The sequence below is a fragment of the Hipposideros armiger genome, unplaced genomic scaffold (genome assembly GCF_001890085.2).
Source record: "Hipposideros armiger isolate ML-2016 unplaced genomic scaffold, ASM189008v1 scaffold_346, whole genome shotgun sequence".
NCBI lineage: Eukaryota > Metazoa > Chordata > Mammalia > Chiroptera > Hipposideridae > Hipposideros > Hipposideros armiger.
In genome coordinates this window covers 76,379-96,874 of record NW_017731696.1, presented here as the reverse complement: position 1 = coordinate 96,874, position 20,496 = coordinate 76,379, and the positions used below count along the sequence as shown (strand labels likewise).

Sequence of the window (20,496 nt, the reverse complement as noted above, 5' to 3'; positions counted from 1 at the left end):
GTGACCTTTAGCAAGTCATTTGACCTCCTTAGCTACAGGTTTATAATTTATTAAATAGTATGACCATAATACCCACCTTATAAAGGGTTATTGTGAGGATTAAACAAAATACAGGTGGGTATAAAGTTTTTGTCGTCACAGAGCCTGACACAGGTAAGTGCTCCGTAGCTTCTATGATCACCATCATTATCAAATTCCCTACAAATACTAAACAGAAGGCAACTCTTTGAAATATTAAACTATAAAAATTATATATATATATATATATATGATATTTACATGCTGTCTTAGGTGCCCTGAGTAGTGGACTCTGAGACAGCTTTCCACGAGGGAAGGTTATTGGGGAGCACCCTTAGGCTCAGCGCCTTTGGGAGAGTGAAGAAGGAAGGTGGGGCTGAGGGAGATGATGAACTGCGATGCAGGCCTGCAAAGGCCTCACCAGATCCCAGGGGGCGCTCGGGAGCTAGAATGACCACTCAGACTTGTCCCGCCTAGGACAAGAATGGCTGGTCTTTATACTCCTGCACTGACCGGTCATTAGATGCTGCCTTCTCTCCCATTCCCCATGACAGGTGTGACCTTGGGTGAGTCCGCTGTCTTAGCAGAATTCCCAAAGAGGAACTCAGCTGAGATCTTCCACCCAACCAACATGCCCGACAGCTGTGGCGATAAGCAGCACCTGGTTCCTGAAGCGATGGGTCTGGATAGCACAGCACAGCACCCACTACCCATGCACTAATCTTTATTTTACTTTCATTTTATACTTAGAAAAGGAACTGAATTTAGGATTAAAGAGGAGGGTTTAAAAGCAGTCAAAAAATACCATTTAATTAAATGTAGATTGGCACTTGATAAAAATACGTCTCCCCCAGTGCTGAACAGGCATTCCGAATAAATATCATGTCCTCACCTCCCTCCCTCCCATCTTTGCCGCATTTCCTACTCCAGCTCCCCTGACCTTGTCTCAATTCCTGCTGAAGTTTTCTGTTTAGAATGCCTTTTTCTGCCACCCCAGCTCAGTTGCTCACTCCACTCTTTAATTCATATCTTATCTTTATTGATGCACCTTGTTTCATTTCTTTCTTGGTCATTGTCACAATATATACTTATCTTTTGTGTACTTGTTAAGTATTTGCCTCCCCCATTGGACTTGAGGCTTCATGAGTACAGGAGCCATAGGTGTTTGTTTACCGTTACACATCCGGAACGTGCACCCACGGAGTAAGTGTTGAATGAATGAGGGAGGGAGGGGATGAGTGCGAGTTCCACCATCAGTAAGGGGAATGCTGTGAATTAGAGAGACGTAATGACTCCCACCTGCCCTTCTCCGCTCTGGGGAGTTTAAGCTGTGGATAGCATTCGTTTAAACCCATACTTATTTTCTTGGTTCTGAAAATACTTTGTATACTAACTAGGGCTCATCCGTTCTTCTATCTTGGAAACAGCTCTACTACTAATAAAGGTTTGTTTTAAAACAGATGGACAGAAAAAGATCTTTGTCTCAGTCACTCAATTGTTTTTTGTTTGTTTGTTTTTAATGTACAGGGATACATAACTTACATAATTAATATTTATCCAAAGAGAGTAATGAATTGTTAAATCGCTTGCCCTTTGCATGCCTGGTAGTAAAGTGTTACAGTAAATTATAAAGTAGTAAAGGTATTCAAAAAGTAGTATGACTGTTTTTAAAAAGGACTCTCAGTACCAAAGTACTTTAATTTTTTTTCAAAGAGGCAGTCTAAATGTTTACATCTACCAGCCCCCCTCTTATGTTCTAGGGTAGGAATTCTCACACCCCCATCTCCTCCTCTGGAAACCACCTTGCCTCCGCCGTCTCCTACACCCTTGCTGTCTTACATCCAGGCAGTCAGCAAACACCGCCATTTCTGCCTCAAAAATCTTTCCAATCTGGCATCTGCCACCTCAGTCACACTGCCAGGAGGATGCCACACCCTCATCCCTTGTCTAATTCTTGCACCTCCCACCTGCTCTGTTGTCAGCTTCTTCTAATTCCTATCCGGTGTCTTTCCTGCCTCCAGGGTAGTCCTGAATACAAATCAGATTAAGTTAGTCCTCTCCTTAAAAACTTCCCTCTTGGCTCCATGCCTGTGTGGCCCACAAAGCCCTTCACCGTTGGCCCCGACCTGCTTCTGCAGTGTCACCCCCTCCCATGCCCTTCACACAGGCTTCTCCCCTGCCGTTGCTGTGTGCGTGCCCCCCTCACTGACCATGCCCCTGCAGTGCTCCAGGCCTTCCATCTTACTCGTCTTTTCTGCCAGCAAGCTCCTACCCGTTCCTGGAGACTCAGTACAGAGATGGCCTCTGATGTGAGGTCCACCTGCTCTGACTCCCCTGGCCTAGACGGAATTCCATTTCTCCCATGGTCTTGATCCATATTTATCAGGAGAGATTATAATTGATCTGTGAACCTCCTGGAAGAAGAGACTATTACAAGGATAGTTAAGAGCAGAATTGCTAGTAGTATGTGAGCTGTATAAAAAGACTGGCTGAAGAAAACTTTGTATTGGGTCTTCGGAAAAGCCATGATGTATTTTGTCTATGTTTTTCAAAGGTCATTTATTTATATTAAAGAGCAAAGATCAATCAATAGTATATTGCCCGTTTGGTTCGATAACCTTTTGCCATCTTTCAGTGAGCTTCATAATTCCTCGTTCATAGAAGGAGCTGTCTTTATTTGTGAAAAACTGAACAAGGTGCTGATTTACAGCCTCATCTGAATTGAACGTTATACCACGCAAGGAGTTTTGAAGAGAGCAAAACAAGTAGAAGTCTGACAGCGCAAGGTCAGGGGATTATGGTGGGTGTGGCAACACATCCCATCCAAGCTCCAATAATTTTTGACGGGTGATCAGACTTGTGTGTGGTTTCATGTTGTCGCGATGGAACACAACTCCTTTACAATTAACAACCTCTGGACATTTCTGGATGATGGATTCGTTCAAACTGTCCAGTTGCCGACAGTACACATTCGAATTGATTGTTTGGTTCCTTGGTAGGAGCTCAAAAAACACGACACCTTTAAAATCCCACCACACTGACAGTATAACCTTTCTCTGATGAATGTCTGCTTTTTTTGTCGTTTGAGGCGAATCATCACGTCGGGACCAAGATTGTTTGCACACCACATTGTTATAAACAATCCTCTTCTCATCACCAGTTATCAGTTGCTACAAAAAAGGATTGTTTCCCTCACATTTAATGAGCATTTTGCAGATGTTTATACACACCATCAAATGAACTTGAGTTCATGCAGAACCCAAATATCGAGCTTGCTTACATATCCCAGCTTCTTCAGGTGGTCGTGAACACTTGAATGATGGATGTTCAATGTTTCTGCAATCTCTCGTGTCATGTACTATGGGTTTGACTGGATCAATACCTTTATTTTGTCATCATCAACCTCTGCGCCTCCCTGACCGAGGAGTGTCGTTGAGATCAAAATCAGCAGCACGGAATTTTGTGAAACACCATTGGCACTGATGTTCTTGTAGAGCATTATCACTGTAAACTTTATGCAACTTTTCACAAGCTTGAGGCGTGTTCTTCCTTTTATGGAAGTACAACAGTAAAATGTGGCAAAAATGCACAGTATGGTCTTCCATCTTCAACTTGTTGTAAAATCTCCAAAACTCTACCAAATTGCTCAATTTTTTTTAAATGCAGCTAGAACTGTCAGCTGTCAAATGACATAGCAATCACATAGATGCAAATGACTAGTATTTCCAAAAATGAACTAGTGCCATCTGTCACAAACGTGTCATGACTTTTCCGAAGACCAATATTTACCCTCACAATGACCCCAGCAGCCATTTTCTTTAGTCTCCAGTTTCCTGGAGAAAAACGCATAATTGTCCTCATCTTGTTTTAAATTCATAAGCCCAAATTTAAAATACTATTCAACACTTCCGAAAACTCTCTCTCTAGTTCCTCATAGGATTATTTCGCCCTATCCTCAGTTTCTTCACCTGACACCCTCCCTCGCACCCATGACACTCAGGTCTCACTTGACTTTGCTTGTGTTTCTCAAACATGGCAGCCTTCATCCTGCCTTAGAAACTTTGCCCCGGCCGTTCCTCCTGCTTGGAACACCTTCTCACCTTTCCCCTCCTCAGAAGCGTCACTGTCACATCCTCCCGTTTACACCTCTGCTGAATATGGACCTTTATCTGCTTGTCGTTTATGTGTCTGTTGTTTTTACTTCTTATTTATCTCCTCTAGCTAGAAGGTAAGCTCCATGAGACGGGGAGCTTGTCTGCTCGTTTATCTCTGTGTTCATTTGTAATCGATTGACCCCGCTCACCCATGTGATGTGACCTTTGAGGATCTTGTTAGCAGCGCTCCTATGCACGACTTCAGAGGAAGCACATGCCAGGCAAGGTAGCCTCATTCCTGGATTGTGACTAGAGGTGCCACATTATGAAAATAAACATTTCTATAGATTTTTGTATGCGTCTTTTAAAATGAGATGTTATCATTACCTTTAAATAAACAGCAGGAACTAGAGGGAGAAGAAAAAGACCAGGAAGGGTGGGCCGAATGTATTTTCCTTCATCTTTCAGCAATGATGAAACTTTGTCATTCAGTTTTTTATTTATAGTTCTGAGAGTGAATTTTATTTTAATTTTCTGTGTTTTCTCCTTACAATACTTCTTTTTGGTTGAAGTCATAATTGACTGTGATGTGACTTGAGATCTAGTTCAGTCTGTGCTCCTTCCTGACTTCGAGACTTCATTCCTCCCCTTTGTAGAATCAGGAGTTTAATATTTTCCAGCTTGAAGATGCTGTGATGCTGAGATAAGATTACTCTTTACATACATGGGCAGGGGATTGCTTCTGATGTCAATTCTAGAAAGAAAGACAATGTATGTCAGTATAATAATTCTTTTCCTTTTCTGATAAACCCTTTTAATACATCTAAGTGCTTGTGACAAATACATTTATGCATTTTTGAGATTTAAAAATCAACATTAATGACATAGAATGTCTACCACCTTGGAAAAATGTTTTTCAAAACAGCACACTAACCCCACTTTTTTTCTACACGTTAATCATAAACAGCATGTCTATCATTTATCATTCATGCTTTCTCTTGTCTCTCATCAGTGAGTTTCGCATATTGGCTTTTCATATTAAGTAGTCTTCAGCTAAAACTGAAGTTAATGTTATTAATGCTAGTAAAATTTCACATTTATAAAATTATATTACATAGGAACTGTTTTCATTGCTTCACCTGAATGGTGCCATGGAATATACTGACAAACAGTGTTATGACAGAAACATCACCAAACTGGGACCTGGAAATAAGAATAGCCATTGTTGACCATGTACAGGCTCCGGTTCTAAAGGATTTCGTATTTATTTAATTACTTCATTCTCACTACATCTACTATTCTATCTATTTAGAAATGAGGCACTGGGATGGCAAGGAATTTCCCAGGAGCACAGAGTACTGGGGGGAGCCATGATCCCCAGTCAGGCCCATGTGGCTCCAGGGGCCGTACCTTAACCCTTGTGCCGTCTCCCCTCAGGACATAAAAGTTGTATTCCAGCTTTTTTACATTTTATATAAGTTGTTTGGGCTCCTTATGCCTCTGTGTTCAACTGTAAACTGAGCAGGATAATATCTGTACGACCTTTCTCATGAGAAGGAGATGAAGAAATAGTGGGAAAGAATTTTCAAAAAGTTAAGTCAGTGACGGGTGCTTATTATATTCATTTATTATTATTGTTTATACTTTTTACAAAGTGTACTATATTATTTTGACTCTAGTCAATATTTAATGCAAAATATTTTAAAGAAGAATGTTGTATAAATTGGATTTGATTTTATGTCCCTGACTATAGATTTCAATAGAATATTAATGAACAAGAAAACACTTTATGAAAATTTATGGATTCGGTAGAATAGCAGATAAAACTTGAAGAAGCAATCTGAAGACACCCTTGAAGAAAAATAAATTTTAAAATTCAGATTTAAAATGGAAAATTATCCATCATATATCCCTACTCAAATGTAGGGATATAAATGTATATTTCATATACATTTATATAAATGTAAATTTATAAATGTAAAGACAGAGTGGGGGGAAAAGCAAGAAAATGCCCTCAAAAAAATAGAAACTAAAATGATGGCTATTACATTTCTTCATTATCTCAGTATGTTGACATTCTTCACCTAAGATGTGTTAATTTTCCACATTTCCAGCTTGGAGGTCATGCAGGAATTGATGTGTGACTCAGCTTATTAGAAGTACAGGGATTCAAATTTAAGTTTTCCTTTAACCTCTACTGGTGCTTAATTTAAAATAAAGCAAATCAAAATGTAGGAGGTGAGACAAAATAAAAAAGCTGTGGAAGATTTTTTTTCCTTCTCTCTTCGTAGGGAAAAGCAAACAAGTTTATGAGGACTTGTCACCTAATTTTGAATGCCTACATTTGTCTGAGCTGTGAGAGCAAATAAATTAGTATAGATTCTGAAGCAAAATACAACTAGCCCCCTGACCAGTATGCCTTCCTCCCAGCCACCTTGACTTTTTTTTGCCTCCAAGAGAGAATTCTGGGCATCTATATCAGGCTGTGTTGATCTGTCTGTAGCAAAGTCTTATTTCCTATAAGGTTTAAAACATTTCTATAAGACAAAGGAGTTTGGAAAACTAAAAAAAAAATGACATGGATTCTTGACAAATGGAGAATGACCGTGTGAAGAGTTTAAGTGGCTGAGCTAAGAGAAGATGAGATTCCCTTGAGTTTATATCTGAAGCACATCGTTGAGACATATCAACACTACCACCCAGTAGTTTATGAAGCATTTTAACACTTTTCTGGCTACACAGTGTAAAAGCAGCTGCTTTGTGAATTTAATTTTAGAGGAAGATGGAAAAGCTTTATGGAGGCCGGCAAGGTATAAAATGGTTTACTTAGAAAACACAGATAAGTATCACTATAAGACTAAAAACAGTGGAAGACAATCTGTTTTCCTCTAGGGTTATTGTTTTACTTGTTGGTCTGTCCAATTCCCAACTTTCTAGTTGTTTGCTCCATCAAGATTAAGTATCTGGCATTAAAGCATTGATGTGTTTAGAAGAAATGCATTTTAGCTAGGAGGGTTGCAGGACTCAGGAGTCCTTGTTACCTGCCATATTGAAAGAGTCCTGCTCTACTGAGACTCTGAGTACCTTGTAATGAAGAAAGAGGTTATTAGCTTAACTAAGTCGATTGCTGTTTATAAAGTTGATTAAAGATTTATCTTGGTTTTTAAAATGGCTTTGACTTTCGAGTTTACCTCATTTATACGAGGTGTGATCAAAAAATATGGTGAATGCTGCTGCCCAGTACCATCCAACAGAAAGTAGGGGGTCTTCAATATGGGAAGTGGCACGTCGAACCTTATAACAGAGTGTAACAAGTTTCAACTTGTTCAATGCAGTCAGTCGGGTGTGAGCTACAGCTGAGAGAAGGTGTGTTTTAAAGTGTGCCGTAAATCATCCTCCATCATGACAACGCTCTGTGTCACACATCGCTTCTGGTATACAGCAATTTTTGTCAAACAAAAATATTATGGTGTGACCTCATCCACCTTATTCACTGGATCTGGCACCGTGCAACTTCTGGCTCTTCCCCAGAGTCAACATGACCATGAAAGGTAATAAATGTTTTGAATAGATTCAGGACATCAAAGCAGCCACAACAGCGCAACTAAAGACACTCACAAAAGAGGACTTCCAGAACTGCTTCAGAAAGTGGCAAGAACGATGGGATAAGTGTGTTTGAAGCGAGGGGGAGTATTTTGAGGTGGATTAATGGCAATGTGTCTTTTACTGTAATAATTTTTTTTTTTAATTTGAACATTCACCATGTCGTTGGTCACACCTTGTATTTATTTGTTTATTTTGTCAGAGGGAGGAAAAGTGGTAGTGGGAGAGGAAGACACTTGCCTTTGGAATTAGGACCATACATTCCATAACCTATTGTAGAGGGGACTTTTGGGTTTTTAACTATTTTATGTTAAAACAAAATAGGAGGACAGCATCAATTTCAATAACTCTGTACAATTTCCATTTATTTTGCTTCCTAAGGGAGTTGAATTGTATTAAATTTGGGCAGCTACCAGGTTTATGCTACCAAACACAACAGGTTATGAAATGACCTTTTCAATGAAGACCCTCAGTAACCTTCCAATAAGCAGCTACCCCCACGGTGACATACCTGAACATGGGGCTGGCTGGGTCCCTTGAGTGCTGTTATCCCAAATTTATGTTCTAATTCATCAGTGTATCGCACTGTGTGATGGACTACTCTTAGTTCTCTGTACTTCACTACATTTTAACTTGACAGAAGGAAATGAACATTAGATAAATTACTGTGGTTTGGGATCACTTCTACAAAGATAATATTTTTATAAATGCAACTGTAACTTTAATTAGAAAATTTACTTTTTTTAAAAAATGTATACACACACACACACACACACACACACACACACACACACACACCACTCTTTCTCCTTCGTTCCATCCCACCCAACCTTCATGGTGTCTTTCTTGTACCAACAGGTCAGCTTTCTGACAGGACTGTGTTTATTAACACTGGTATTTCACTTACTGAGTCCTTGAGAGAATGGACAAAGTTGATCTAACAGTCATTTGTTCAGAGGTTCTCTCAAGAGTGGTTTATTTTGTTCCTGAGTATCTGTGAAGGTAGGCTCCATTGCGAATTAAGCCTTTTTAGTGACAGAGTAGAAGATGACAGAACCCCATCAGCCTTGTCAGAAGTTCCCTGACCTCATTATTGCTAATGGATCATGGTAATTCAGCCTGTTGTGAAATCTCATGTTCAATTATGCAGGATAATGAGTGACTCAAAACTTAATATGTCTCAACTATAGTCCTTATTATAGAGCTTGTTCAGCTTCTTTCAAAAATGAAAGGTTTTAAATAGAGTGGTTCCCTTTTATATCAAAACGAAAGTTATCACCAATATTCAGACTGTCCTGGTTTTAAATATCTGATTTGGTTTTTAAACATGAGAGGATTGCTGTATAACTTTATATTTGGCTGGTCCTTTTGTAGGAAAGTTAGGACAGGTTTATTCATTTTTAAGTCTTAATTCTAGAATCCTAAAAGCATGCAAATGGCATTTGTCTTTGGATTCACAAAAACTCTAGATATTCAGAGTTTGAATTATTTAAGCTCCCATAACACATGCACTTTTGCTTTTCAAGCATGAGTTATAATTTAATTAAAAACTTCTGGTGCATTGCTAGCATTTTAAATATTAATGTGTTCCATGGATCACTTTCGATTATCTACTGTCTTGAAATTCTTGAAGATGTCAGATTTTTAAGATTCCCAAAGTTGTACTTGGAATTGTCTGTTGAGGCAAAGGGGACTGTGATAATTACACACATCCATTAGGATGAGCAGAGGAGATAAACTTTGGGGAGGCTTAATGGGCATGTCTCGGTGACAGCTAGCAAAGAGCATTTGGCATGATTAAGGATGGATTTGAATGCCGTTGAAAATATACTCTCATTATGGACACCCGTGGAAGTTGCACTTACAAATGTTAAATCCCCAGAAGAAGAGTGGTGTAGCAGGGAAGCTTTGAAACCCACTGTGGCCCTCATCCAAATTACTCTTCTTTTATGTCTTTCTGCTGTCACAATCACTTTGCAATGCCCAATTCCATGTCCTACATCTCTGACAAGAGGCAACCTGTTGATCTCTGTATTTCAGATCGTCCGAAGGTATATCAAGGACTGGCTTGAAAGGACGAAACCTCCTTTTGGTGCTGTCAGCAGCAGTGTGCTGCTCATGATCATCTACACCACATTCTGTGACACGTTCTCTAACCCAAATATCGACCTGGACAAATTCAGCCTCGTTCTTGTACTCTTCATAAGTAAGTTGGAAGATGGGATATCCTTGCTATCTGCTCCGTCCCCTCAGCCGCAAGACAGAGCAATCTGTGTTCCCTGAAGCCATTTGGAATGTTAATTTGATTCAAAAAGAATGCTTATTGTCATATGATATGTACTCAGTGACTGTCTCACACAACGTATGTATTCTTTGAAAAGACATCAGCTATGCACTTAGGACATATTCTCCTTTGTGTTTTTATGTCTGATTTACGATAGCTGATGCCAGGTAAAAGAAGCCGTAACATCTGTCAATTTCACACGTTAGACTGAGCACTTTTTTTGCCATATTTATTTTATTATAACTTTAAGCTAACCTTATTCTTTATTGTGAATTAAAAGTAGAATTTATAACATACGATACTATTATTTTATAATAAATGGCCACATTGGTTAAAATGTGAATATTTACATCATCTTTCTATTAAACTATACCCAAAGTCCTATCATTGCATTGTAAGAAGTAGCAGACTATAAAATGCTAGTAGCTGCTAGGTTCAACAGTTTGTTTATGTATCATCTATGGCTGCTTTCAATTCAAAAGCAGAACTGAATAGTTGCCATAGAGACCATACAGCCCTCAAGCCTGAACTACGTTTTCTGTGACCCTTTACGTAAACTTGGCTGACTCCTGCTCCAGGGTAGAGATGGGAAGGAGAGAGTGGGTGTCCCTCCTAGGTAGGCAGCATCCGCCACAGAAGAGGTCAGTCTGGGCGTGTAAGTCATTTCATCGTGGCTATTTCCCACTTCTCAGCCTCCGTCAAGCTACAGGCAGAGCTCAGAACTATATTTTTAAATGTAATAAGTAATTAAAGCATTGGTTGTTAACAACAACAACAAAAAGAAATCTTTTGTTCCATTTATCCTGTAATACCAATGGCATCTTTTGGTCATTCTAATATTGAAGAATCATCTGTTATTAAAATCAACATGAGTTATTCCAACATATTTATTATATGCTCCCTTATCCATGCTATTTGCTATAAATACCTATAATATAAACCAGCTCTTTCTAATTTAAACAAATTAAATAACCAAATTATAAATCAAAGGATTTTAGATTTGCCCTGAGAAGACATAGATTATATCTGGGGATATCTTTAATAAGAACAGGTTGAGTCCCACTAATTTAAATGATTTTTATCAGTTTAGCAATTTATGTATGTTTGGTTTATTCATTTGTTTTTGAGTCCCCATAAGTTTCAGATGAAACTAAGCATACCAGTAAATATGCTACAGATACTGCTTTTATAGTGCTAATTTAGATTCAATCTTTTTTTTTTTTCTTCAGTATTTTCTATCCAGCTGAGCTTTATGCTTTTAACCTTCATCTTTTCAACAAGGTAAGTGATTTGGTCTTTCTTGTTGCTAGTTTCCTGAGTGAGGAATCGTGCTGTTTACTTGACTTCTGTGCCACTACTATACGATTCTAGTATTTCTCCTGTCTCCCTGACCACTCTGTCTTGCTCCTGCCACCCTCAAGTTGGGGACATTATGAAAGGATCTGTCCTTGACCCTTGTCTCATCCGTTCAGGTCATGTACTTAGACAACCTCCTGTATTCCACTGGCTCGAGCTGTCTGCTGTCAGCTGATGATTTTCGAGCCTAGACCTCCCATTCTGATGTGTTTCCTGAGTTCCAGCACGACTGACCATTGACCATTTAGATATCGTCACCTGACTGTGTTAATAAGACCTCAGACTCAAGATACTCAAAATGGAATTAATCCTTTCCTCCCAAGATTTTATCTTTCTCTCCCACTACTTATGGTTAATGGGACCACCATCCACAAAACCTCTTGATCTACCTCTGTGATACTTTTTCTGCTTCCAAAGCCACTCCCCTAATTTGGGCGCTTGTTGCCTCTTCTCTCCTTGGACTATTACAATGGGTATCTTACTGGTATTTTCATTTCTAAGCCTAACTTTTTTTATGCATTTCATACTGCTTTCAATAACCAAAGTTCTAATAACAGTGCTCTTCTTTAGAGCTCTTCAATGTTTATCCAGTACCTGCAGAATGAAGTGCACTTTGAGGGGCGAGGGACAAGGCCAGTCTCATGAACCACTACTAGCAATCATGCTCTCTAAGCTTTAGGTTGAGGTAACGTCTTTGCTGTCCCCTAAAAGCATCTCATGCTTTCTCATGTCTGTCCTTTGCTAGGGCTGTCCTCATGTCAAAGTTGGTCTTTGTATCCTAGTTCATCTTTCCTGTTCTGAAAGGCTCACCTCTAAACAACTTCTCCCACCAGTGCTATACACTCAGCAGACATTACTTAAGCTTTTGGTAGGAGAGCATTCCCATAGTGAGAGCCACAAATAAGAGATAATTCTGATCCTGCATGAGTTTACAAACCAGATACATGCACTAATACCTTAGCGCCCTCTTAGTGGTACAGTCAGCCAACCTGTAGTCAGTTCAAAGACGGAGGTGCTTCCAAAGACAGTGACAGAGCAAGGACTCTTGGAAGAGACAGGGTTTGACATGAGTCATAAAGAATGGCTAAGTATTCAGCAAACAGAGAGAGATGCAAAGGGGGTTCTTGAAGGGAGAAGAAGCAACAATGCAAATGTGGGTGCGCGCACACACACACACACACACACACACACACACACACACACACACCATGGTAGAAGTAGAGGAAAATTTTAAAAAGTAGCAGTAGCATCCAGAAAGGTAAGCTTGGGCCAGATCACCAGGCCTGAGGACACCAGGTGATGGCGATGCGCTGCCACGAGGGAGAGGGCCCGGTTGTTTCTGAGGCCTGATGGTGTCGGGCAGTCGATGGCCGAGGCCTCACATTAGGCAGCTGGCTCTTACAGCAGTTGGTATGGCAGGAGGCTGATTGCAAACAGTCAATAAAAACGTATTGATTGGTGTAATTTGAAGCATTTTCCCAAGCCTGTGGTTGTGATTTATGAGTAAGAGTAAAGCCTGGGGCCATTAAGTCACAGAGCAAATGTGACTTATTTGGGTAGTCTGAGAGTAGGAGCTATTTTTAAGTTCTCTTTGTAAATGGTTTGCTGTGTCACTTTAGGAAAGACGTTTGCCTTTCACTGGCTGTTTGCTGGTCTTGGTGGCAGTAGTGCTCTTCAGACCCGCGCATCCTGTCCCATCAGACTAAGCAGGACACAGATATCCTGTCAGTGACTGAAAAATTCTGGAAAAGCACAGAATAGCCACTACAGGGATTGCTAAAGGAGAGGTGGTAGGATCACAAGCAGTTGAATTAAAATTGAAAATGTTCAGCCTGTAGACTGGACGTAGGCCTTGTGGTTTCGAGGCCTTTCTATTGCCTTATTCTGCCTCCACTGACGTTCTGTTGCATTTTGAACTTGGCCCAATGTCAGGCCTGTGTGTGTCTTTGATAAACAACAGAATATGGAGTGGCTGTAATGATACTCTTGGGGAATTGTTGTGTAGCCCCAAAATATTCTGTTAAAATTTGGGGATTTTTTAACTGTACAGAATTTAGAAGATGGTTTTTGCTGTGTTTTTTCATGCTAGAAGACCCTATAGCACCTGAGGATTTTATTGGAGGAATGAAAAATACCAGCATTTATTGAACCCTGCTCTCTGCCAGGCACTGTGCTAGGTAGGAATGGTGCACATTATTTCATGTGAGTCTGATAGCAAAGGCTATGATACCATGCATTTTTGTTTCTGTTTTGCAGGTGAGGACCCATGCTTAGAGTAGTTTAGTAACCTGCCTAAAGTCAGATTTTAGTAGGTTAGTATCTTACCCAAAATCTGATGGCAGATAGTACGCCTGGAGTTGAAATTCATTTGCATTTGACATTTCCAAAGCATTGACCCATGCTTTTTCTACTGCACTAAACTACTTCAATTACTGTTAAAATTCATAATACTTGTTTTGGTTAGGGAATTTGGAGAGAATGTTTAACTGGATTCCTCAAGTTCACACAGAGGCACAAACAAATTAATCAGAGATACTAAGAGTTAGAACTAAGACCCACTGGTTTATATGCTGTTGAGTTTTATTTTATTTTTCTACTTTTTATTCCTTGCTACTTAAAATCAGTGAAATTGGCCTGTGGGTTTGTTTTTGTTTGTTTTTTTCATCTTTTTCTTACCAATTCAATAAATCTAAAACCAATCCACACATCAAGGCATAAAAATCTCAGCATGGAAATCAGCCTTTTTTGTATAGTATACCACTGACCTCTGATGATGGAAGTTTGGCATAAAACAGGAGAGACCCAGCCTTGAAAATTCAACTTTCCTGCAACACTCTGTTTACCTGGTTAACATTCCTTAGATTTACTGACCTGATATGTTACCATTCTAGTGTCTGACCTGTGAACCTCTTCTATTCTGAGTATTTAAAATATATTTGAGAGTTATTATTCTATGTTCTCATTTCTCTGCCTATAGAAAAGTGTTCAGGTTATAAATTCCAGATGGACTACAGCCAGACGGACTTGAGTTTCAATCCTATTTAATAACTTTGTAATTTGTGTCTGTTTCCTCATTTATAAAATGGAGACAGTAGTAATATCTGTCTCATAGGGTCATCTGGAGAATTAAATAATAATGTTTATAAAGCCCTCAGCATAATACTTAGCATACAGTAAGTGCTCAATAAATGTTAGCTATTGTAGAATGTTATATCAAAATAGTTTATATTATTTCAAGAAGTAATTATGGAAGAGAGGGAATTATAATTTCTAGCTTTGTAATACATTCTTTTTGACGTGTCTGTGTCACAGTTGCTAGGAAATGAAAGTTGATCATCAAACCAAGAGTCAGCCATCCATAGTGACCTAAGCTTTCTGCAACTTTGGAAAGCTGTCAACAACAACAACAAAAATGTTGAAAAGGCTTAAAAAAACAAAAAAGCTATAGTTAAGAGCCCAGAGTTAGGTAAAAGGGGAGGACAGGAGGTAGAATAGAGAAAAGGGGATCAAATACGTGGTGATGGAAGGAGAACTGACTTTGGATGGTGAACACACAATGCAATATACACATGATGTATTATAGAATTGTACACTTGAAACCTATATAATTTTACTAACCAATGTCACCCCAGTAAATTTAATAAATATATATACACTCATTCATTCAACACATACTTAATGGGTGCATATTCTGGGTTTGTAACGGTAAACAAACAACTATGGCTCCTGTACTCATGAAGCTTAAAGTCTAATGGGGAGGCAAATAGTTAACAAGTAAATAAAAGATACGTACAGAGGGTGCCAAAAAATTGTATATACATTTTAAGAAAGGAAAAAACTATTAAAATTGTAATGTTCAATATATACTGATAACAAAAGATGAATACAAGTCACGTTTGACTTCTGCAATTACTAGAGGTGCTCAAAGTGGTTCCCATCAGCAGCCAGACACTTCTGATTAAGGAGAACTACTGCTCGAGCAACGTGGACCAAAGTGTTCACTTGTATACGTTTTTTTGGTACCTCCGGTGTATATGAAAATATTTATATATGACAGTTTATTAAGCTGATAACAGAGTAATGAAAACCTAGAGTGTCACTAGAGAGACAAAAGAAGCTATTAACAAGGGAAAAAGAAGAAAACAAATCTTCAAATATTTGTGTAGGTCTTTTAATCCTTATCGGTACATTTTCAGCCAGATGTCTCAGGGGGCCTCTCACTTTACCCCTGGGAGAGAAGGAAGGTGGGAGAGGGGGAGAGGGAGAGAGGGAGGGAGGGAGGGAAGAAGACAGTGTCCTTAATGGTAAGTCTCTTATCAATTCAGAGATGAGGCAACTAAGCCCCAGAGCTCTGGGTAACTTGATTGGTGCCACTCAGCTAGTGACAGACAAAGGTCATCTCCTAAAATGAGTAAAGACAAAACACAGGTAGAGAGGTTAACAAAGAAAAGTACTTCACATGGACGTTTCCTCCTCTAAACACAGTGGGCTTAGGCGAGACTCTCTCTGAGGACCTTTTCTGCTCCACATTCTGTGATTCTGCCAGTAAAACCTTCTGACATGTTTTCCTTTGTGGGCGCTGCGAGGGAAGGCAAACTAAATATTATGTTGGAAACGCTGATGGAAAGCTTTGTAAGAGAGAATAAAAAGACCAGTTGGGAAGAAAAGGAAATAAACATCTCAAGGGAAGCCAAAGTGATCAAAAGAATTATAAAAACAAGATAAAAAGCAAATGAATATTAAAAAGAGATCAGGTAGAATTAGAAGATAAATAGTAATGTGATTCCTTTTAAAAATATGAGCAGACACAATAGAGATGCTAATCACTGAAAATAATTATAGTCATTACTATTTAAATACAATGTGCTTCCTGCGTATTGACACGTCTTCCCAGTAAGCCATCCCTCACAGAGTATGGCTGACGGAGGGTCACTGAACAGGATAGCTGCTCTCATCCATTAAATTTGGTGGTATTTTGTTTTGTTTTGTTCTTTATAATTTCCTTCTCAGAGGAAAACTTATCTCCAAGACTTGGAGCAGCCTACTTACTATTGGGTTGTCGGAAAAGTTGTGACTTTTTTTTTTAATGTTTTTCATTGTAAAAATGCGCCATGACTTTTCCGACAACCCAATAGTTGTGTGACCTTAGGGAAGTTGTTTAACCCCTTTGTGCTTCGATTCCTTTTGTGCAAAAAGCAAGGTAATAATACGCCCTACTTTATAAGGCTGCCCCGAGAAGAAAGAAATACCAGAAGCTAAGTGCTTAGAAAAGCGCTCAGTAACTGTTGATGGCTGTGGTCATTCCTCACCGTGATGGTCATCTTCCTCATCATGAATGGAGGGTTAAGTCAGCGTCGGCTCTGTTGGTTTCTCCAGGATCCATGATGTGAAGCAGTCTGCTACTTTGAAAAGTATAAGTCAGCCCTGTCAAGGGAGAATATTATCCTTAACCTTCAACATTCCATTTTTATGTACTGATCCCCCCTCCTGACTGACAGGCTGTGTGTCAGGAGAACTATACAGCAGTGTTTCAACTTAGATGAGGCCAGAAACCTCCCAGGGGGAGCCTAGCCTCAGACTCCTTACCTGAACCAGAGGACAGTCAAGTGTGATGTGCAAATACCCTCTTTAACCACACTGTAAGTGCTGCCCTGACCAATGGCCGCCAGCACCAGGTTAAATGAGAGCCTTCTTGGCCAGAGATTTTGACACACTGGAAATGTGCTATAATCTGGAAAAGAACAAGTATCAAGCAGAACAAAGTTCGCCAAAGGAGAAATGTGTTGCCAGACTCTCTTGGAAGAAAACCTAACTGCACAAATCTAGATGCAGCAACAATTGGTTATAACGAGGGCAACAAAAGACTAAGAAGACAGGCCTTGGTGGTGTTCTGAGCACCACGAGCACTGCTGGAGGACAGCCTGGACTAGGGCAGCTGGTTAGGCTGCCTGCTCCACAGCCACAGGGGGGAATTCATTCCTGCAGCAGTGATTTATTCACTGTGAACTGACTGTACACCATATTCTCCAATCTGCCCACTTCGAGCCTTTCTAATTTCTCAGGTTCCCAGGCCTCAGTATTGCATCAAACTCTGTGGATGAGTGAAGTGGCTCACGCTTCATAAAGAAAGTAAAACCTCTGCTATAAATTGCCTCCACTTTCCCATTCTCTACCTCACACGGCTCCGTATTTTTCACTCACCTCGTCTTCTTTTGTTTCCCGCTCACAGACTATGGGAAGCGTCTGTCTCAGGCTAACCCCCTCGGTCTTATCCTCTCAGGCCCGTTTGAAGACCTGGTTTCATCTTTGTTTCTAGCTGCTGCATATTCACTCTCTATATATAATCATGTTCACATCTCCCATGATCCTTCTCTTCTCTCCATCCGATTCCTTGAAAACGTGTCCCCTCTCACGACTGCCAGTTCAGTACACTTAAGCAGCAGCTCCCGGGCCTCCCCCCAGACCTCGCTGGACCTTTTCCATTCCCTATTTGCATTAATGCTATAGTGCTCCTCTCAGTCCTATATGCTTTTCATTTCTCTTAACTCCTCTTCCTCTCACAAAGCAGCAATAACAATAAAAACATCAACCAGCATGTGTTCAACATTTCCACGGTGCCAGATTCTTAACAGACATTGGATTCATCCTCACAAAGACCCTAAAAGGCAGGCAGTGTATCCCCATTTTCTATACAAGCAAAAGGGTGGTCCAGGTTTAAATTCTGGTGCATTTGCCCCAAAAGCCTGTGCTCTTAACCTGTTGGGAGAATATTTCATAGAGGTCAACAGCCGATTAAGTTCTGTCTTCACGTCTCTTGCCACCATCTCCTGCCCTCACTGCGATTCTCAGGCCCTTTTCGCTGTCTCCTTCCTGCCGCCCTCATCCTCTTCCATTGTAGACCGTGCTGTCTGATTACTCCTCTTCAAACTCCTCATCCCGTCTTACGCAGCTCACGCTCCTTGTCACAAGCCAGTGTCCCTGCATGCAAGTCAACCTGAAGAACCGTTCCTTGCCAGCTGCTCCCGCACCCCCACACTTCCGTTTTGCTATTCCTTACCTAAAATACACATCTGCACGTGTCCAAGCCTGCTCTTTGAAGCCCAGCTCAATTGTTAGTGCCTTCCAGAGGCTTCTCTACGTGCTCCATCCTCACACCGCACTCCCCTGCCAAGCTTGAGATAATCCTTCTTTTCAGCGCTAAATCCATCTCTCTCTCCCTCCCTCCCTCTCTTTCTCTTTCTCATTCTCGATCTCTTTCTCTTTTGTAGAATATGTATCTGTATTCCTTTCCTCCAGGCATTCACAGAGCCTTACATAGCTCCTTTCACACTGAGCTTACATGAGAAACAAAGGGATGGAGGAATGTGTCAGCCATGTAGCCCAATGTTTAAAAAGCAAGAGTGGCATCACAAGATAAATATGAGAACAAAGCGTAGGAACAATAAGGCAATCTTATTATACTCGAGTGATCCATATCCACACACAATCCTCCACTGAGGTGGAACACACAAAAATGCAGTTTGGAAAGCTATCAAACAAGAGCCGGAGGTAAGTCTGTTTAGGAAGCATGCGCATATGTGCCTTTCCAGAGAGGACGCCCAAGGACAATGACATGCCCTCTTCACACGTGTCCAAAGAATGGGGAGGAAGAGGAGAGGAGGACCCGCCCCGCTCCAGTGAGATTATGACCAAGGAAACAGGACGTGGGGACCTATTTAGGGAAGATACAGTCCCTATGCTCATTTTCTCCCAACAAAAGTTACATAGGAGACTGAGGTTACAAAGGGACATGGGATCTCTTTTATAGAGATCCCTAAAAATCGGATAGATGGTGACATCTGCCGCTATATAGGTGCTGGCAGGCTCCAGGGCACTTTTCCATCTGCTGGCTCTCTTGTCTGAGTTCAGGGCAAAGAGTGAAGAGACGCACTATGTCTTCAAACCCTGGTTCTGCAGGAAACACTCGTTTCTAACATAACAAGGACAGAATAATAATTACATATCTAACCTTTTTCCTGGTTCTCTAAATCTTTATATGAAAGTAGGAAATCTGAATATGATGCTCACCTGTGCTGATGCCCATCTCATGTAAAGGACTCTGCCCAAGTTACTATATAACAATAGTAGAATGTAGCAATTTAAAAGCATAGACACAGGAGCCAGACTTGATTTAAATCCTGGCTCCGTCACTTATTAGCCATGGGGCCCTCGGTAAGTTAGGCAACGTCTGTGTGCCTCCGTTTTCTTGCCTGTAAATAGGGCTGTTGTCTCGCCTGCCTTATGGGGTTGCCGTCTTTACTGCAGAGGCCTTAGAGGAGTACCTGATATACGGTAACTGCTTGAAGAAAGGCGATTTATTATTTTTACTAAAACATATGATTTTAAATCTTTGTTCACACCATGTATTTCTCAAAATGGTGTGTTTCCTGCCAAAATGAGATGTCACTCCTGGAGGGAGCAGTTTGGGAGACACATGAACTCTTTCAAGCCACTAGGTTAATATCAAGGGACAGCCCAGCGACTTCAATGAGTTACTTGCTGCATGATTTTCACAAAGTCCTGCACCACAGGCCGACTACATACGTGACCTTAGGAGACCTCCACCACATATTTTTAAATCTGTCCCCTTTTCATGGGTAAATGACTCAGAAATGGTTCTCTAAAAAGAAATTCAGTCACTTCTGTACATTTGGGCAAAGAATATTTGTGTCACTAGGATTGATCAAAAGGATATTAACATGAAGGTAGATACTTCATTTGATTTCGGATGTCTTAATGAGGCTTTGTAATAAAAGTATTTGTAAAATACTTTTTTTTTTGTCCCTAGGAATAATTCNCTTTGTAATAAAAGTATTTGTAAAATACTTTTTTTTTTGGTCCCTAGGAATAATTCGGTTTTCACACCAGCAGACACTGTGGCTATCATTTTCTGTTCTACACACAAATCCCTCACACTGGGTAAGTGATTCACAAACTAAAAACTAAATATTACCCTCAGATAGTTGTATTTTACGATTGTGAAATTCAAGCATCTCTTCAAATTAAATGGAGTGGGGTATTGTCCACTCAGTTAAAGAACTACAGCAAAGTGAGAATGGGTCATTGCTTTGAAATACCATTATATGACTGAATCAATATTTG

At 40.2% G+C, this 20,496-nt stretch overlaps 1 protein-coding gene across 1 annotated transcript in view; it reads left to right on the top strand.

The window, feature by feature from the left end:
- Positions 1 to 20,496, top strand: part of SLC10A7 (solute carrier family 10 member 7) — a 226,933-nt gene that overhangs the window by 177,873 nt on the left and 28,564 nt on the right. Inside the window, exons 8-10 of the mRNA XM_019661351.1 lie at positions 9,756 to 9,921; positions 11,229 to 11,280; positions 20,240 to 20,313. Coding sequence (XP_019516896.1) covers positions 9,756 to 9,921; positions 11,229 to 11,280; positions 20,240 to 20,313 — 292 coding nt within the window. The remainder of the gene's footprint in view (positions 1 to 9,755; positions 9,922 to 11,228; positions 11,281 to 20,239; positions 20,314 to 20,496) is intronic.